General features: G+C 43.3%; 1 protein-coding gene across 1 annotated transcript in view; it reads right to left on the reverse strand.

The window, feature by feature from the left end:
- Positions 1 to 8,370: 8,370 nt before the first annotated feature.
- DDAH1 (dimethylarginine dimethylaminohydrolase 1) overlaps positions 8,371 to 17,379 on the reverse strand; it is a 51,646-nt gene continuing 42,637 nt past the window's right edge. The window contains exons 5-6 of the mRNA XM_057429024.1: positions 9,772 to 9,915; positions 8,371 to 9,382 (exon numbers count right to left, since the gene is read on the reverse strand). Of these exons, the coding sequence (XP_057285007.1) occupies positions 9,266 to 9,382; positions 9,772 to 9,915 (261 nt within the window). The 3' untranslated portion in view covers positions 8,371 to 9,265. The remainder of the gene's footprint in view (positions 9,383 to 9,771; positions 9,916 to 17,379) is intronic.

Consider the following 17,379-nt stretch of genomic DNA (forward strand, 5'->3'; position numbering starts at 1 on the left):
GACCCAGCAAATACCAAGCTAACAGCCTGTGGTTAAAGAGCCACAGCTGTTAAAAAAAACATCAGGTGAGCATGCATGGAAGATAAAGGAAGACTTCCTGTCATAGACTATCACCACTAAATTGTAAGCCCAAAAATGAAAAGTGCAGCTCCATGGTGGACCATTTAAGTGCAAGAAGCACTCCCCCCTGCACAGAAGTTGTGGGTTCCCACCCTTTCCCGTGTACTGGTGGATGAGAGGATCCAGTCAAGAAACTGAATCGGGGCTTTTTTCCCCCCTCTCCCACAGCCAGATTTGTTACCCAATACAGCTGAATGTGCAGTCAGACTAGCATTACTGGTGGCGTAACAACTACAATAAGAGCAGAAGAGTGCAACAGTACAGCTTATATCAATTTAGGCAGCTCTGGAAGTGTCCAATTCCAACAATCCCATGACTGAATGGTTGCAAATGTAAAAGGCAATACAGATTTCTTTGGCTCCCATGGAAATGTCATCCTATCACCAGAAGGGTCAGTCAACAAACTCTGAAATGTAAGTCAGTCAACGCTTCAACATTAAAAGAATAGAGTTGTCACTGAATAGAAAGACTACTGTGTTCTCACTAACATCTTCCAGTAATGAGTCTTTCACTCTATGAAGTGTGTATGCTCTGAATTCCCCTCTACACTGCCCTCAAGTTAACAGTTTATGAGGGACAGAAAGAGTAAATATATTAAACCAGAAGATTTAAATGTACTTGGCTTTGTATCAATGATTTTGCATGGCTCACTGCCTCCTTCCCACATAAGACTCCAGCCTTTACAACTCCTCCTCTACACAAGCTTAGCCAGACCAAGTTATCCATGTAAGTCACCTTTCTGAGGTATGCTGTCACATAATGCACACGGTATGTCTGATAACGCAGCACTGGTGTTTGAAGTGATGCTACCAGAGGCACATGAACGGCTCTGAAACAGCAAAGTGAATGTTTACACTGAACCAGCACTTTGTATCATGAAACTGCAACATCTAAAATATGAGAGAAGCAGCTCTGAAGTCAGATTCACTGGACTGTATTTTGATGATAAAATCAATGTTATTTATTTCTACAAACGAGGCTTCCATCAAGTTCCAATTACTATGGGATACTCTGTAAGATTAAGTATACATGACCTTCTGTAAGATGCAGCTGTGAATTCAGTCACTGACACACTGACATAGAAACATAGAATAGTTAGGGTTGGAAAGGACCTTAAGATCATCTAGTTCCAACCCCCCTGCCATGGGCAGGGACACCTCACACTAAACCATGCCACCCAAGGCTTCGTTCAACCTGGCTTTGAACACCGGCAGGGATGGAGCATTCACAACCTCCCTGGGCAACCCATTCCAGTGCCACACCACCCTAACAGGAAAGAATTTCCTCCCTATATATATATCATGTTCATGTATTCACACGTATCACGTTTATACATATGCTTGATTTATCTTGGTCCTATATATGATTTTTTTGGTGTAACAACTAGATGCTAAGTATTCCAGTATTACCTTGCAGGTCCACAGAAGCAAGTAGTAACTTGAAAAACATGCCTCACAAATCCATGACAAAGCATTTAAAGAAAATTATGTATGGATAAAACCAGTAAAAAACCTAAACCCAAACTCCAAACATTCTTTATTGTTCTTTAAAAAGCACTTAAAACCGTGAATAAGTCAAACATAGGACCCTAAATTTACAAAAAGATGCATAGCTAGCAGTAACTGATAAACTGCCGATGTCCCACCTCCGGGGAGAGGCGAGGAACCCCGCGCGGCGCAGCTCGGCTCGGCCCAGCCCGGCCCGGCCCGGCCCTGCTGCTGCACTCCCGCCTCCGCGCCGGCCTCCCCCGCTCGGGCTCCTGCTCCGACGCGGCTTCCGCTGCCCCCGCCCGTGCCGTGCCCCGCCGCCCCGCGCCCTGACGCCGGTCTGCGGCGGCTGAGGCGAGGGGCCTGAGGCGGGTGGGGGTTCTTCCCGTCAAGGGCTGCCTTTCTGTGGGCCATGCACAGGGCGTTGTCAGCTCTTCAGTAACCACACTGGATAGCGAAGGGGCTGCCTAGAGCTATAAAGGACAGGACGGTAATGACTGTGCCCGGTGGCGGGGCTGACTTCTGCAGAACCGGCTGTCATAAAGCACAGCCAGGCTCCGGGCTGGCTGCCAGCAAGGACCCGAGCGGCTCCGTTCCCTGCTGCTGCTGCTCACCAAGAGCTACCTCTGGCTCACCCACACCAGCCCTGGTTGCTGGCGGTGTGGCAGCACGCCGCTGCTCACAACCCAAGTTCTTCCGTGGCGTTACTCCCACCTTATCGGGAATTGCTGCCTCTATTTGCTGTAGTGCATTTGAATTGCTCAAAGCTGTCTCTGTATCTCTGGATTAAACATCCGAAGTACAAAGTAAACGAGTGCTTGTCTCCTGTTTTGCTGCTCACAGGGCTGCAGGGCAGGCTGGTGTTTGCAAGCCCAAGTGCCTATGCTAATTTTCCCTAACCTGTGCTAGGCACCCACATATGTGGAAAGGTTTCAAATTCCCTGATGATTCCAGTGAGCTGCTTGCAGCACGTCTGAGAGAGAGACAGGCATCTTCCCAGCTCCCATCCTTGCTCATTTAACGAAATGCTTTACAAGTCCTCATCTTCAAGGTGCCTAATATACTGTAGACATTGCTGGCTCTGTTCAATACTGCTGATGAAAACAGTCATCGTGCATTCTGGATTTAGTGTATTTTATAACTGTGCTCAGTGAGAGGTGCAGTTCAAAGACACGTGATATCTGGAGGGTTAGGCTTCTGGATTCCTGAGCCACACATGGGACAAACTAAAATGAATTCACTTCAGCCATTGGGAAAAGAGCACGTGAATAGAGAATACAGGAACAGAATATATTTTAGCAGACTTAATGCCAATAAACCCTAACAGGATTTAATGGTCCAGGCAGCTGGAAGAAGACTGCTCTCAACATGAAACTCATTTCAGGAGGTTAACATCAGTCCAGTATTAAGAAGTGAAACTCAATGAAGAGCAAGTTGGAGATAATTTCTTTCAAGGGAGCAGGGAAGATTTTGGACACCGCATTGGTTTCACAAGTGTGTACATAATGTAAATGTCCATCTAGACTACATTTCTAGAGCAAATTTCCAAGTGAGATTTGGAAACTGCTTACACCTCAGAGCTGTTCAAATCTTGCATGTTATTGGTCCTAGAAGAGGTATAATGCTGCCAGCACAGTTTTTGTGAGAAGAGCTTGGCTGGCTTTTCAGAGCAGTGACTGGCTCCAGGATTTCTTCCCCCTCTGCCCTCATTGATCACCCCCTCTCCAGGGAGCCTGTCCTTGAGACCAGGGGCCTCCACCTCAGTGCCTCCTGTGTTTCCATCCCATTCTGCTTCCCGGTCCTTCCCCAGGGGTCTGGGTCCTGCCTTAGGACCCCCTGACCCCTGTGCAGGCAGCAGGGCTCTGCACCCACAATTCCTTAGGGAGGAGGAAGAAAGCTGCCAGGCAGGGAGAAGGGACAGGTTGGTTCAGTTACAGATCCAAATCAGGATCGAGGGCCTTGCCCAGACTGAATGGGTATCTACAGCTACCAATGGCAAGTTTTTTTTTTGAGACTGTGAGGGGAGAGCGGGGGTGGCCATGAGGGAAGATCATGAGGGGACAGGAGGGGTGGCTGTGAGGGGAGATCATGATGGGAGAGCAGGGGCAGTTGTGAGGGCTGGCAGCTATATAGTGTGGGCCACTATGAAGGGGCAGGAGGGGTGGCTGTGACTGGAAGTCACGAGGAGCAGCCATGAGGGGAGATCAGTTCACCCTTGGTGACATTGGTTAGTGGTGGGCTTGACAGTCCTGGGGTAAGGGTTGGGCTCCATGATCTTAAAGGTCTTTTCCAACCTAGTTGGTTCTATGATTCTAAATCAGTACAAAGGCTGCATTTAGATCAGCCCTGACAAAACCTTTCATCAGCCCTGCTTCTCCAGCAAGAAGAGTATTAGATTATGGTTTGCTTAAAGCCCTAGTACTATCAAAGCTGTACAGTCTGAAAATGATGTCATTCTTTTGCTACAATACCGTTAATTTAATTTGGGTTTCTTAAAAGGTTGAAGCAACAATATTGAGGCCTTGAACAATCCTGCATTGCCACAAGATGGCACTGGAGGCTCATTAGCACTTCCACACGTGTCCATGGAGCTTGGAGTAACTGCATTGTCTCCCGAGATCCTTAATCATAGTATCATAACCTAATGATATTAGAGCACAAGTGAACAAACAGAGATTTAGCCCTACGTGCGGTATTGTAGCACACAACAAGCAGTACTTAGATATAAAACATGCGACCACTTATCATGTTACCACAAAGCAATGTCTGAAATGTAGCCACCTCTACTGACATCCTGGGGGAGAAAAGACAAGAGGTACGTGAATAATTCAACCATAACAGTCATGCCGCTAACCCTTTGTAGTTTCACCTTTTGTAACTGACTGTAAATACAGGGACTACAGAGAAGATACCACACTACAGTAACATCTGTTTAGTTATCTTGGACAGTAATAAAATTGACTCACAGCCATTGTATCTAGAACACATAGGCAATATCCCCTCTCTCTTTTATTCTTAAATGTAGAGTCTAAAATCATTATTTGTTTCTAAAGAGTCAAGAGGTCTTCTAACAAACTTAAAGATTTTAGCACTAGTGTCTATAATTGGCTTTATTTCTAGGCATGTAACAAGCTTACACAAAAAGATGGCATGAAACAGTATTAAATTAAATGCATACGCTTTCAGTTTCAAAACAAGAGGCAAAAACTACACAGTGCACAGTACAACTGACACTTTATTCCTTCATGATGGGGATATATAATACTGAAACTGCAAGAGTCACAAAAAAAAATCAAAGTGCAAACTTCTATTAGAACAGATTATGGAATGTATTGATGGTTTTGGCACAAAAAGTGGGGGAATATATACTGCAACAAGGTTTTAAGGTTAATGAAATGTAACACTTCTGTGTTCAGTAGTCATATTTGTGCACTGCAGAACAATACAACATAGAACAGTGACTAACACGATTCACATGCAACTCTATTCAAGTTACATCACACGTCCAGTTAAAACTTCTCTGAAAATACACGTGAGGTCCAACAATACTTTATTCACAATCACTGAACAAATACCATTCTTTAAGCAGTCTTATCTTTTCAGCTTCCTTATTGATAAAAGCAAAAATAGAGAATCTTAATAGTAAATTATTTTCCTCACACGGTTCCATGTGAATGCTGATGTTGTTTATCAAAGCAATTTGGCTCTGACCTCATTGATATAATGTATAAGAAGCTGAATGAAGTCAAAAGTCAGTTCGTGCCCAGTTTGCTGTGAACAAAGAGCATTCTGTGCACTGACTTTTTGGTTTTAAAACTGGACATAGTGTTGCCTATGAACTCTGTACCTATCACGCGGAAATCACCAAAAAAAAGCAGAGCTTAGCTTCATACAGTGTCATCTATTGAATACCAAATAGGAGTTGTATTAGCATGGAAAAGACAAAAATGCTGAAATGGAAGAATTCAAGTCTACATTAAAAGATACAGTATGCATTCACATTTTCATTGCAGAGAGAGACACTGTATTCACATTCTGGTGGAGATACCCACATATCACAGCTCTCCCTAAACTCTTAGCAAAGATAACACCCATAAAAGATCTATAATGCACATTGTAGCTCTTTAATTTGAACTGAACTGACTGAACAAAGGAAAATAAAAAACAACAAAACAAAAAAACCAAACCCAAATACCTTTGATGAGTAATTCAAGTCCCATTTCTGAGCTATTAACCACCACAGTAACTTCTGCACTGGCCTGCTACGTCATACAGCCTGACAGTTATCACTGAGTGCTTTATGTGGGCAGCTATTAGTGTTCAGTGTCTCATCTCCTTTTTTGGTTTGGGATTTTATTATTTATGTTAATCAAGGATGATGATTTATATCAGGCATCCAAGAAATGTTCTGGTGACAAGTTGTACAGGATGCCCATTACATGCATATGTATCGCAGCAGAAATGTCCTCACAACTGAATTCTTTCTTTGGGCAACAATAAAAATAGTAAACAGCAAGAACAAGAAGCACTTGGCATGATTTTAGTTTTCAGTACCATACTGCAAATACACAAACTGCAGTGCTCTTAATGTTTTTACTTTATAATGCCAGAAAAGTTTAACGCTAAAAGCAGAGAGGTGAGGGCAATCCTACTAAGCAGCTTAGGTAACTTTGGGCATCAGGCTAGGATGTAATCCAGAGTGTTTATGTTAGGAAGCTATTATACCTAATGAGACCAACAGAGAGAAATCTGGTGTGATTTAGAGCACCTAAATTCTGTGCCTGAAGTTAGACAGTTTGAATACAACTTGAAATCATCACCTGAAGGAATTCAGAAATCCCTCATCCACTCCCTGGCTCTTTCTGTATACCAAATGCAGACTTGAAGGCAAGGAAATCTAAATAGCAATAGGTGAAAGACCAATCTCTCTGTCAATACAGATGTTTCTCAGCTCAGAGACCCTGACTCCCCTTCTCCCTCCCATGGGGAGCCAGGGGAATTCATTATTACCTATTATTCATTATTACCTATATTATGCTTTCAGGGACAGAAGACATCAACAACATCCACCACAAATGTTTCTCTTTTTTTGGAGTAATCCTCAAGAAGAGGAGTCACCCTTGTCACTCTCTGGATCTATACCTCCTGTTGACAGTCATTCTTCCAGCTCAAAACAAGTCACTTGAAACCAAAGTGGTCCCCTCAGCTTCTCCCTCCTCTAGGCACCTACTCAAGGAGGGAATGAGTTTAGGGTAGTCCACTGGGGGTTGAGATACATTGAACAGCAAAGAGGGAGGAGTACAGAAAAGGAAGACTCAAGTAGAATAACTGAGACAGCAGAAGGCAAAATCACTTGGGGTTGAAAAAGTGCTCATCATGGTATAAACTAAAATTGGAATCTGAGGAAGAGAGAGACGGATAAAAGGGTGGAAGAAAAAAAACAAAACAAAAGCACAACAAAAGTAAATTGAATAGAAATCCCACAGCTTAACACTGTCCCAGTGTAGCTGGATGCTCTGGCTCTCTAGTGAGAGGAGGGAAGAGGACTGAAGGACATAGAAGGTGATGAGGCCCCAGGAGGTGCATGGAAAGGTCAGGGAGGATTCTGTTCCAGCTTTGTATGACAGCTCCCATGGCTGCATAGGTTTTTAACGGAGTACAGCTTGTTCCTAGAAGGTCACAGTTAAATACTGCAGGGTCACTTTTTGGCACAAAATCTTTAACATCAAGTAATTCTAAAACGCACTAAGGGAAGGTAAAGAGATTCCCCACTACAGTGTTTACATCACTAGAGCCTGATCACCTGGGTCAGGCATAAATGATGGTGCTTGGGAATGGAAAAGGAGAAACATTAGAAGAACTCTTTGGAACAGCATGCAGTCATAAAAACAGCACTTGCCCTTTGGCTAGCTAAATACTTCCTTTTGGACATGCTGTCTTTTCACATACATTGTATTTGCTCATCATTGCTCTCTCGCTTGTGATACCTGGTGTCATCACAACATACAGCATACCCACAAAGCATCAGATATATTTGGGCAACTGCCAGGAGATTTCCTCCTCATTAGACACCAAGATTAATTGAGAGATACACTGAGAAGTACCTACGGATATGAGTACTTGTGTTTCCTCCCTTATGACTGCACAAAAAAGCACGCAGGTTTCCAAAGGATATCCAAATGTGCGCTCGGTTTGCTTTCCTGCGGATCACATTGCCTGAGCCCCCCATGCTCGCTTCCTACTGTACCTTAGCAATACACAAGTGGCTCAGGAAAGGTGGAGGAGATATCTAGGAAGTTGATAGATAACATGTTCAGACTATTTGTCAGTCTCTGGAGAATTCCCACTACTGCCTCTGTTGGCAAATTTCTCCATCCTTAGTTTATAAATGATTTAGCAAGAAGCATGTGAATACAATGGTGTATGCTTCACTTTACTGTGGTGAAAATAAAGTATGACTCAGTGGGTAAAACATGTTGTGGAATTTGCTACAAAAAACATATTTATTTTAACTGAATACCACAGTAAATATTCATGCAATTAAAAAAAAAAAAGATCGTCATTGTTCCAAGAAAAACTGCCCCAAGGACAGATAAAGTACAAATGCCAATCTTTCAGGAAAAAAATAGCTTCCCTTATTCATATGTATAATCCAGGAATCACTGTCCTTCAACTCCTTTTATCACCCTTTTATTTTGAATTTTGATACTGAGTAGCCTTCAAGAGGAGAAAACAGAGAGATAAAAATAAAAAAGCAAAGAAAGATAATTAAACCCCTTATATTTTAGATTACTTTTTCAGATTTAATTTTTCCATTAGCATCTCAGTCTTTCATTTTTGTGGTCTGGGTTCTCCTTAAGAATCTGGCCCTTTTAAAAACTCCTCTTCCATTCTCACCAAATTGAAAGTCATGGCATTAGCAGCAAACTAGGACCTGAACTTTCGGGATGTATCTTGTGTGGCTGCACTACTCTATCGTTCAAGTTTCCCAGGCAGACATTGCACTTGAACACTCCCATTGGAGGGAGCTTTTTCCAAAGTTGCTACCTGGCATCTGAAACTGATTCCAGCCACAACTCTACCCAGCAGCATCGACATGATATGGCCAAGACAGTGAGCACAGGCCACTGCCCACTGTTCCAGCTAGTGTATGGAAAGCTTCTCTACCACACACGATACCAAGTTCATGAGCCCACAGAGTTCTCTTCAGCTCCCCCCTGATACCTTGCATCACTGAAAGTAAAGAGGACCAAGGAAGGAAAAAAAAGCAGCAAGGAAGCGAGAGAAAAAAAGACAGGAGAAGGGAACAGTGTAAAGACAACAGAGGTGCTTGAAATGCTGAGAATTAGTTGGGTTTTCATAAAATTTCCACAGATATGTTAAATCACTACAGCTGGGGGTTAGCCACTATAATTGTCTTCTGCTAGCCCATGGGACTAACATGCTTCAGAGTTATGTGCCCCCAACAAACCGTACAGCCACCTTAAATACCATCTGCAAGGACATCATAAAAATACACAAAGCAAAAAATTTGTAAACAAGGGTTAGTAGCACAGTGGTACAGTAGATTGTCAATAAAACCAATAAAAGTGTGGATACAGATTCGTCTACCTTGTGTGTAACATTATTGCCAGTTACAAGGGAGGGACTCTGTAAACTCATAATTCTGGAGTTTTGTTAATAAGCACAGAGCAACAGGTAAGTGACCCATCTATTTTCTCCAGTTCCGTGTTGGCTATTGGGATCAGCATGTGGTCCTTCAGTTTTTCAAATACCTGTTCAGGAAAGAAAATGGAAGAGCAGTCATTACACTTTACACCTCTGCTTTCCCTTTTCTCTAAGGATTTACAGAATGAACAGGATTTATCAGCAGGGGCTAAGCCATCTCATCATCTGTAATCAACACTAACATTTACAGTGTACGCAGCATTCTGGCTATGGGATTCACACACATCCATCCTGCAGTGAGGGAAACTGCTGGGCACAGGAGACAAAGTAATTAAATCAGTAGTGGAGACGAGAACAGAGCCCAGGCCTCCCACCTTTTGCCATCTGGTATTTCCATGACTGGATACAACAGCCCATTCTGGAAAGTACCCGACTTCAATTCCCAATGACTTCCCAGCAAGGCCAGGATGCTGGGGGTCTCCCAGGCACCTCTCACCTTTGCACTCTCTGGGTACTCCTCAGGGGCTCGGTGCAGAAGGACGTGACCTTTGCTAGGAATGTTTAAGTAGATGCAGTTAGCAGCAGCATCGTCGGGCACTGTCAGCTTGTCATAGCGGTGGTCACTCATCTGTTGCATGGTCTGCCAGAAGACACAAAACACAGCTATTTAGACCAAGCACATTAGCAGCCCTAAACAACTGGGAGAACACAGCCTTAAAAAAATAGCTCACTGTGATTGCTAAGTCAGCCAAGGGCCATTTTATTATGCAGCAACTAAGAAGACCTCTTTTCATCTCTGCCCTTCAAGGAATAATCTACTAACCCTAATTGAAATGAGCAGTAGAAAACCTTTGTGAATGACTCCTGCAAGCAGCAGGATTAAGCAGGGCATGCAGTAAGCATCCTCTGTGTTTTTTTTTCCTCAAGGAATACACATTAAGTATGCAAAACTCCTGCACACACTGATGGACACTATAGGTACTCAGCACCTTCAAAAAATAAAGCAGCCATCATTCAGTATAAAACTAGCGTGAATTAACACAAACAGGACAGGAACAGTTCCCAGCTTGGATATCAGCCCAATCTTAATTCTTTTCAAGGACCTCCTTTCTGCTTTCCAAGCAGTTACTCTTTCACTAAGCACCTGTGATGGGGAGCGAGAAGGCACGTCTCCACTAATCCTCATTCCCAAGGGGACAACACAATAACCTCATCAGAACAGTAGAGCTGGTGGGTTTCAGAGGCTTAGTTTATAAATATAGGGCTCATACACAAATTTGGATCCTGGCTGGAGAGACAGAGACTCTCAGCAGGCAAGAGGTATAAGATACCATGTTTTGGATCAGGCTCAGCTTTTTAATATGGATGGGAAAAGCCTTTTCCCCATTGTACCATTCCAGCTTTACCCTGACAGAGACTGAGACTAAGACAGAAGTGAACAAAGCTCAAAGTCAGAATTTCAGTCTTACTAAAAGGCTAAGCAAATGCTAGTGTTCCAGTTTCTCTCCTAGCCCTGCAATGTCACCACACATATTGCAAAGATGCAAACAGGAAGAAAAGGAGAAAAGGCTTTTTTTTCTTTCTTCCTCTTTTTGGCTTAAAAATACACTAAAGTTTTCCTAAAAATAAACTGTTATTCTGTTACCAAAATTTTTCAATTCCCTTCTCAGGGAAACCCCACAGATGTGCAGTGCACAACAGAGAGCAGACTTTAATTTTAGGCACAGCTAAGTTTAGCATTAACCCATTTGGAGGTCATTCATTTGTACTACTACTCATTCATAAAAAGAATACTATATAGAACTGAATTATACTGAGGATCTTCAATATACTGGGAAGCAACACATCAACTCCAGCCTGCATACACCTACAGTAAGTAATTCCTTTATAGGTCTGGATACATTTTTCATGCTGTAGCCTGAGTCATCCACATCCCACGGAGATCATGAAACTCACAGTGAAGAATGCCAGGCATTCTTGGGGAAGCTTTATCAGATTGTCATTTCTTGTTCCTTCTGAAGTTATGAAACTCTCCCGAGTTCCCAAGGTCACATCTACCTCCATAAAAGGTTAATGTGTTTTTCTGGGGAAAAAATCCTTGCACCTTTACTTCACCGGATGCATTTTTATTACTGTGCTTATCGTGGTTGGCTTTCCTATTTAGCATTTTGTTTCTATTATGTTGCCAAGATGTACTTTATTACGCTTCCCTTGATGCTGCAGACATCTATCAGCAGGCGACGTGCCTGCACCCAGTGTGACTTTTTCTCCCTGGTGATCAGGGCCAGCAGACTCATCTTCTACCTGCAGCTTCTTTTTTCTTCCCTATATAATCTTTTTAAGTCTTGATTAAAGAAATGTATTTACTAAATCTGCACTAAAATACATGTATCAGTAGAGGAAAAGCCACCCCGCCTGGATTTCCCTCAGCTCCCAAACACTTGAGCTTTCTCCAGTCCCTGTTGGAAACAGAATCCCAATATTGTAACTTTTCTGTAGGAAACAGCTCATTCCTCAGAAATACATTGTGAATCACTGTGAAACGTTTCCATATGAAAATTATGAACGAATTCTTAAGCAGAAGGGTATGAACACATCTCCCATTCTTTCACTTCGCAAAACGCTGAAGTGAGAACACCAGCTGCAAGCAGAACTGAAGAACAAGTGACAGGGTTCTGACTGTGCCTCAGCAGCCAACTTTGGGGAGCCTGGGAGGCAGTGGCAAGGGCATGTTAGGAGGGTTGCTTTCAAGAGTGAAAAGTGCAGAAGTGGTGGCTGAATTATTTCAGAAACAAATGAGGAAAAACATGAGTGGTAAATTGAGATGAAGCAGCATAGGAGTTTGAGTATACAGCTGCAGGAGTGGGAAAGGCATCTCTGCTAGCTTGAACAACACCACAAGAAAGCATTATTAGCAACTGGGGGTTTGACAATACAAGATTACCCTCCTCCCTGTCTCTTAAGATGAGAGGAAAATGGCATTTGCAAGCTTTAATTGCTGTTACAACTATGTCTACATGGTAAAGTGAAATTCCAAAAAGCACGGTGTTGAGAGTACCCAGGGAGTAACACCCCAAGCCTGACCCGCAGGCAAGCTCTGGATGCAGCAGAAATACACCAATACAGTGTCATTTTAAAGATCCATTGGGTTTCCCGTATTTCTACTATGTAAAGTCACTGGGCACATGTACCTGGCCAGATAGGTCTCCAGGACAGAAAGAAAGATAGAATCAAGGTCCTTTGATTTCATGTTCTATCAAATACACCCCAAAAATACATGGTTTTGGGGAAATGACAAGTTTACAAAGACTAGCCCTCACACAACACGCCTGCAGAGTGCTGGCTTTCTGCCCACAAACTGTACAGCCAGCTACGTGAAGAGCCAGGCATTTCCCGCATGCCTAGTTTCTCTGGGAATTTTCTCCTGCCTGAAGAGGGTAATTCTCACTGCGCATTCTCTCAGCCCTTAGTCATGCTTTCCTTGCATTGAAGTCATTCACATCGCATAAAGTGCCTTTTCTATAGTTTTTTTTAGTGTGTCCTCAGACAACTGAGGTAATGGATAGCTCAATAATCCTAAATATGAAGCAGCATTATGCATGAAGGAAAAATGCGTGTGCATTTAGGGCCTATTATCACTGACAGAGTTAAGATGAACACATGCACTTTTAAAACAGGCCAAGCCTAGTTACAGATTTTCCTTTTCCATGGAGAAGGACCCAGCCTGAGCCCTGCTGCCACCCAGCATCCACACTGCTGCTGGCCAGAGAGCAACCAAACTCACCACCACACCTGCAACGTGTCTTTATCTCCAACACCCCACGAGCAAACCCAAACATATAGTGAATATTCCTCTGCCAGCATGGCAATGAACATTGCACTTAAAAACACCCATGTCACAGTGACAGAGCTGAAACCAGGACACAGAGGAGCTGAAGTGCAGATTTTCAGGGCCTGACTTTAAGTTTGATTATCCCCTGGCCCCCAACACTTAAAAGAAAAATCAAACCTAAGCCTAAGTCAAATGCATGTACCTTTACACCTACAAGACCATGCCAGCTTTCAGCTACCCTTTCCTAAATCCTTCAAGTCACAGTATTCTTCAAAGAAAACTATTCACTTAAAAATATTTAAGATATTCTTTTCATCCCATCCTTTCTCTTTCTTTCCAAGTACATTAAAGTTTGGCGTGTTTTACACTGATGCTTATGTAGCATTTGTGCCTGTGGTACAGAAAATAGTGCTGGTTACCAAACCTGCCATTTCTTTTAAATGCTTGCAGAACCTGGCAGAGCTTCCTTAGTGCTGCATAAATGGGGGTCTTCAGACCCATGTGAGAGGTTATGATATCCCACTTCTGAATTCTAAGACAAGGACTGGAAATGGCTCTCTGGAACCTCAGTTCATTAGCCGTCATATAGAGTGATCCTAGCTACAGCTCGCTTTTGAACCTGTTCAAGGTAGCTTCAGAATTCAGACACACACTGTGCAAGCAAGCATTTCTTTTCCTTTTTTTTTTTTCTGAACTTGCTCCTTGGATTTACAGCTCCCCTGCTTCTTGCACTAAAAGAGACAGTGAGCAATTGATCCTCGGTTGCCTTTTCCACATCATTCCCTATTTTATAGGCATCTATTATCCCATTAGTTGTTGCTTTTTCAGGTTCGAGTCATAGCTGCCTTAGTTTCCTTAGACAAGCTGTTCCAGGTATCTGTCTATCCTTGTTTCACTTTTCTGAGTCCTTCCGGTTCTACTCTGCCTTTTTTTGGAACAAAGGTACAGTGCATGCCAAGTACACACAACAGCCAACATGCAGATGCACCACAGCTTTAATTAGCGGCATAATGATGTTATTCATTAAAGTTATATGTAACCATTCTATGATTTCGTTTTCAGCTGAGCTGGTAATTTCAACAAGCCCAGCATCTTACTTCTGTAGTAATGACAAGTCAGAGCACATTATTTCATATGTGATGTTCACATTGTCATTCTCTCTGCCCCTGCTGCACATCACTTTACGCTTATCTACACTGAATTCCATTCGCTGTCTTATTGCCCCATCTCTGTCTACTAAGTTCCTTCCTCACTTCTTCATATTTGAAGAAACAATTGGCACTGGAGAAAGAAAACAGCAGCCTTAGGGTTCAACACAAGAAAGTGCAGGACAGAGTGGGAGTGGCAAGCTATGCCACAGTGCTGCTCGCCTGGTGGAGGGACTCAGCCTGCCATACCAACCATGCTACTCAACAGCTTCTCAAGAGTTTCCTTCAAGTGCAACAGTGACCATAAACAGTTGGCCAGCCTGACCAGAAGAGACAGAAGAGCAGAGCTGGAAAAGCCAGTGATCTTGCTTGAATGTCAAGATCTATGAGGAGTGTCACCCCCGAAACACAGACAGGCAGGAGAGACAACAGCGGACAAACTCAGTAGGAAGGGGACAAGACAGCCACTTTGAGCAGCATAAATCACAGTGGAATTATCTAAAGCTTCTTGTCAGGTACTGAAAAGTCTACTACAGATAGAGGATAGGATAGCATAGAGCCTATGGATGCAAACTGCGTTTGAAATCTATTTGAAAACAGCAATGCCCCAGTCTGCCATGGTCAATGTGCTAAATTTCTTAGCCCATGCACAGCCAGATCATTACTCTAATTTCCACCTACCACCCACACTCTCAGCAGCTGGACTTTGGGCTTTTCCTCCCTGCTGCACCCTCTCAGTCATGTTTTCCAGAACACAGAGCTCTTTAAGCAATGTCTCCCACCCTGCTCCTCGTCTTTTCCTGGCGCAGGAGACCTTTTGCATCACTGCTGATGTGATGGGTCCCAAGTGCTATTCACGTGCATACCTGTGCTGCTCTGCCCCTCTGAACCACATTACATCATGTCCATGCTGTCACCTGCCTGCCAGCTCTACCCAAAGAAACCACAAATGGAAACCAAATGAAAACCACAACCTGAGGAGGGGAAAAGGAAGTGGCTTACATGTGCTGTTGTGCTCAGTCAAGAAGGTGAGAGGACGAACATCCTGTCTTTTGGAACAGGAACCCAGGGAGAGAATAGTCACAGGAAAATAAAGCAGCAAAGGAATAGAAACATGAGTCCCCATTTACGCAAGTCAAATGACATCTTCTCAGTCAGCCTCTGACCCAGCTCCTGTGACTGACAGCCTTACTGGTGACGACAAATACGTATTGAAAGGGACACTTTCCTTGCCCTTTGAAAAGGAAAATAAACCAAAATAGATTAATCCAACAGCCTCTCTTCTATATATACTTTTGATTCTGTAACTTCCAAAAGACTAACTTCTGCATGTATACAACTGAACAGCACTGACACTCACAGTGTGTTTATTATAACATCTAGCTTTTAATCAAAAGAACTTCTAATTAAAAGAAAACCACAACTAGTTGCCTTTTTAAAGTAACAGGTCATCTGGTACTCAGTGAAGACCTGAGATGCTGCACACTCCTGATAAATCAAGTAATAGAAAACCAGAAGGAGCTAAAAGGAATATGCACAGAATTTCTATATTTTCCTATTGCAATGCTGAGAACAGCAAATTCACATTTTTTTAAATTTGGGGGCAAGTTGTCAATTGTTCTCTGGATTTCACTACCCCTTCTTTGCTGCTGCATTACAGGAAAGTCATCATTCATCTGCACTTGCTGCTAATTCCCCACCTGATGTCATCCTCTTTGGGTTATTAATATCAGTAATCATTTCCACAGCAACCCATTGTGATATCGTAAACAGAGGATTATGACTTCATGCGGGGAATAAGCAGAGGCACAAATGATGAATTTTTAAGGAAGAAGAGCTAATGTTTTCATGTAAACTTGTGCATTACTAGAAAAGACAGACACTACACAGACAATCGGAAGAGCAGATTTAGCTGGAGGTACAGGCTGCTTTCTAAGAACACCAGATAGTTGAAGTTTTCCCTTTGTTGCCCCTTCTGAGGCACTTCTGTGGTAGAGCTGGGAACCCCTCAGCTTTATGCAGGCACTATAACCCTTCTCTCATGCAGGGGAACAGTCCTCCGCTTTTTAAAGCTGGCACACTGCAGAGACTTCAGTCATACAAAATGGAACAAGAACAAAAGGCATTTAATCACAGAAATGGGGGCAACTGCCAATGCTAGAACAACTCCTAGCACCCAAGTCTTTAAAAGCATTGCTCTGACCAGAGCTTTGGATACAGACCAAGGGTCTAGTTGCGCAAAAGAGACTCCTTTCTATTTTATCCTTATGATGTGGTTTCGATAAACCTCCCCTGACCTCTGTCAGAACAGCTGCATTTGCAATAGCATCCTTTAGGGAATAATTTAGGGGATGAATGAACAGCTCCACTCCCAGTAGAAGATACTGAATGGGAGAGTTAAGAACAAGGCAGTCCAAACTTTTATCAAAAGCGGATGGAGGGGGTGGGTGTATTCACTGAAGTCATGGTACTGCACTACTGCACATATTCCAATACACTCCTGTCCACAATGAAATCCCATTGACTAATGAGGTCAGAGCCTGGGTTACCAAGGACAAGCTCAGAAGTGCAGATGTCACCACTGCTCCAGAGGACAGGAGGGGTTACAAGCTTAGCTGCATTACCTACTCTGCCTTGAACTTGCATGGCAATATTGGCAACTCAGCCTTGACATCCACCACAGCCACGCTGCCTCTGCAATCAGCATGCGTTCTTCTGAAAACCCAGACGTTTCAAATGCGACTCCATTATCCCAGATCCCAGAGGGAATACCACAGACACAGCTGGCCACAGGGATTAAGTTCAGGCCATATGGTGGGATGAGTGCTCTCCTCATTGCAGCCCTCACTCCTAGGCACCATGCTGGATTTCCTACCTTCCTTCCAGGTCCTCTGCTCCTTTCCGAGATCCATCAGCAAACACCAGGCATCTGGCATCACCCCAGAGCAATGGACCCACACCAAGGCTTTCTCTACCAGTCCCACAGAAAGACGATGTTGTTAGTGCTTTGGAAAGTGCCCAACATTAGAGCCTATTCAAAGGACAACATAATTTCCCAATGGGTGAGAATACAACTTCCTTAGCAGCCACTTGCTACAAATACAATATATACTGCTTGCAATGG

This window comes from Pezoporus wallicus, unplaced genomic scaffold (assembly GCF_028554395.1).
Source record: "Pezoporus wallicus isolate ANWC-B61680 ecotype Strahan unplaced genomic scaffold, APGP_CSIRO_Pwel_v1 contig_593, whole genome shotgun sequence".
Lineage (NCBI taxonomy): Eukaryota > Metazoa > Chordata > Aves > Psittaciformes > Psittacidae > Pezoporus > Pezoporus wallicus.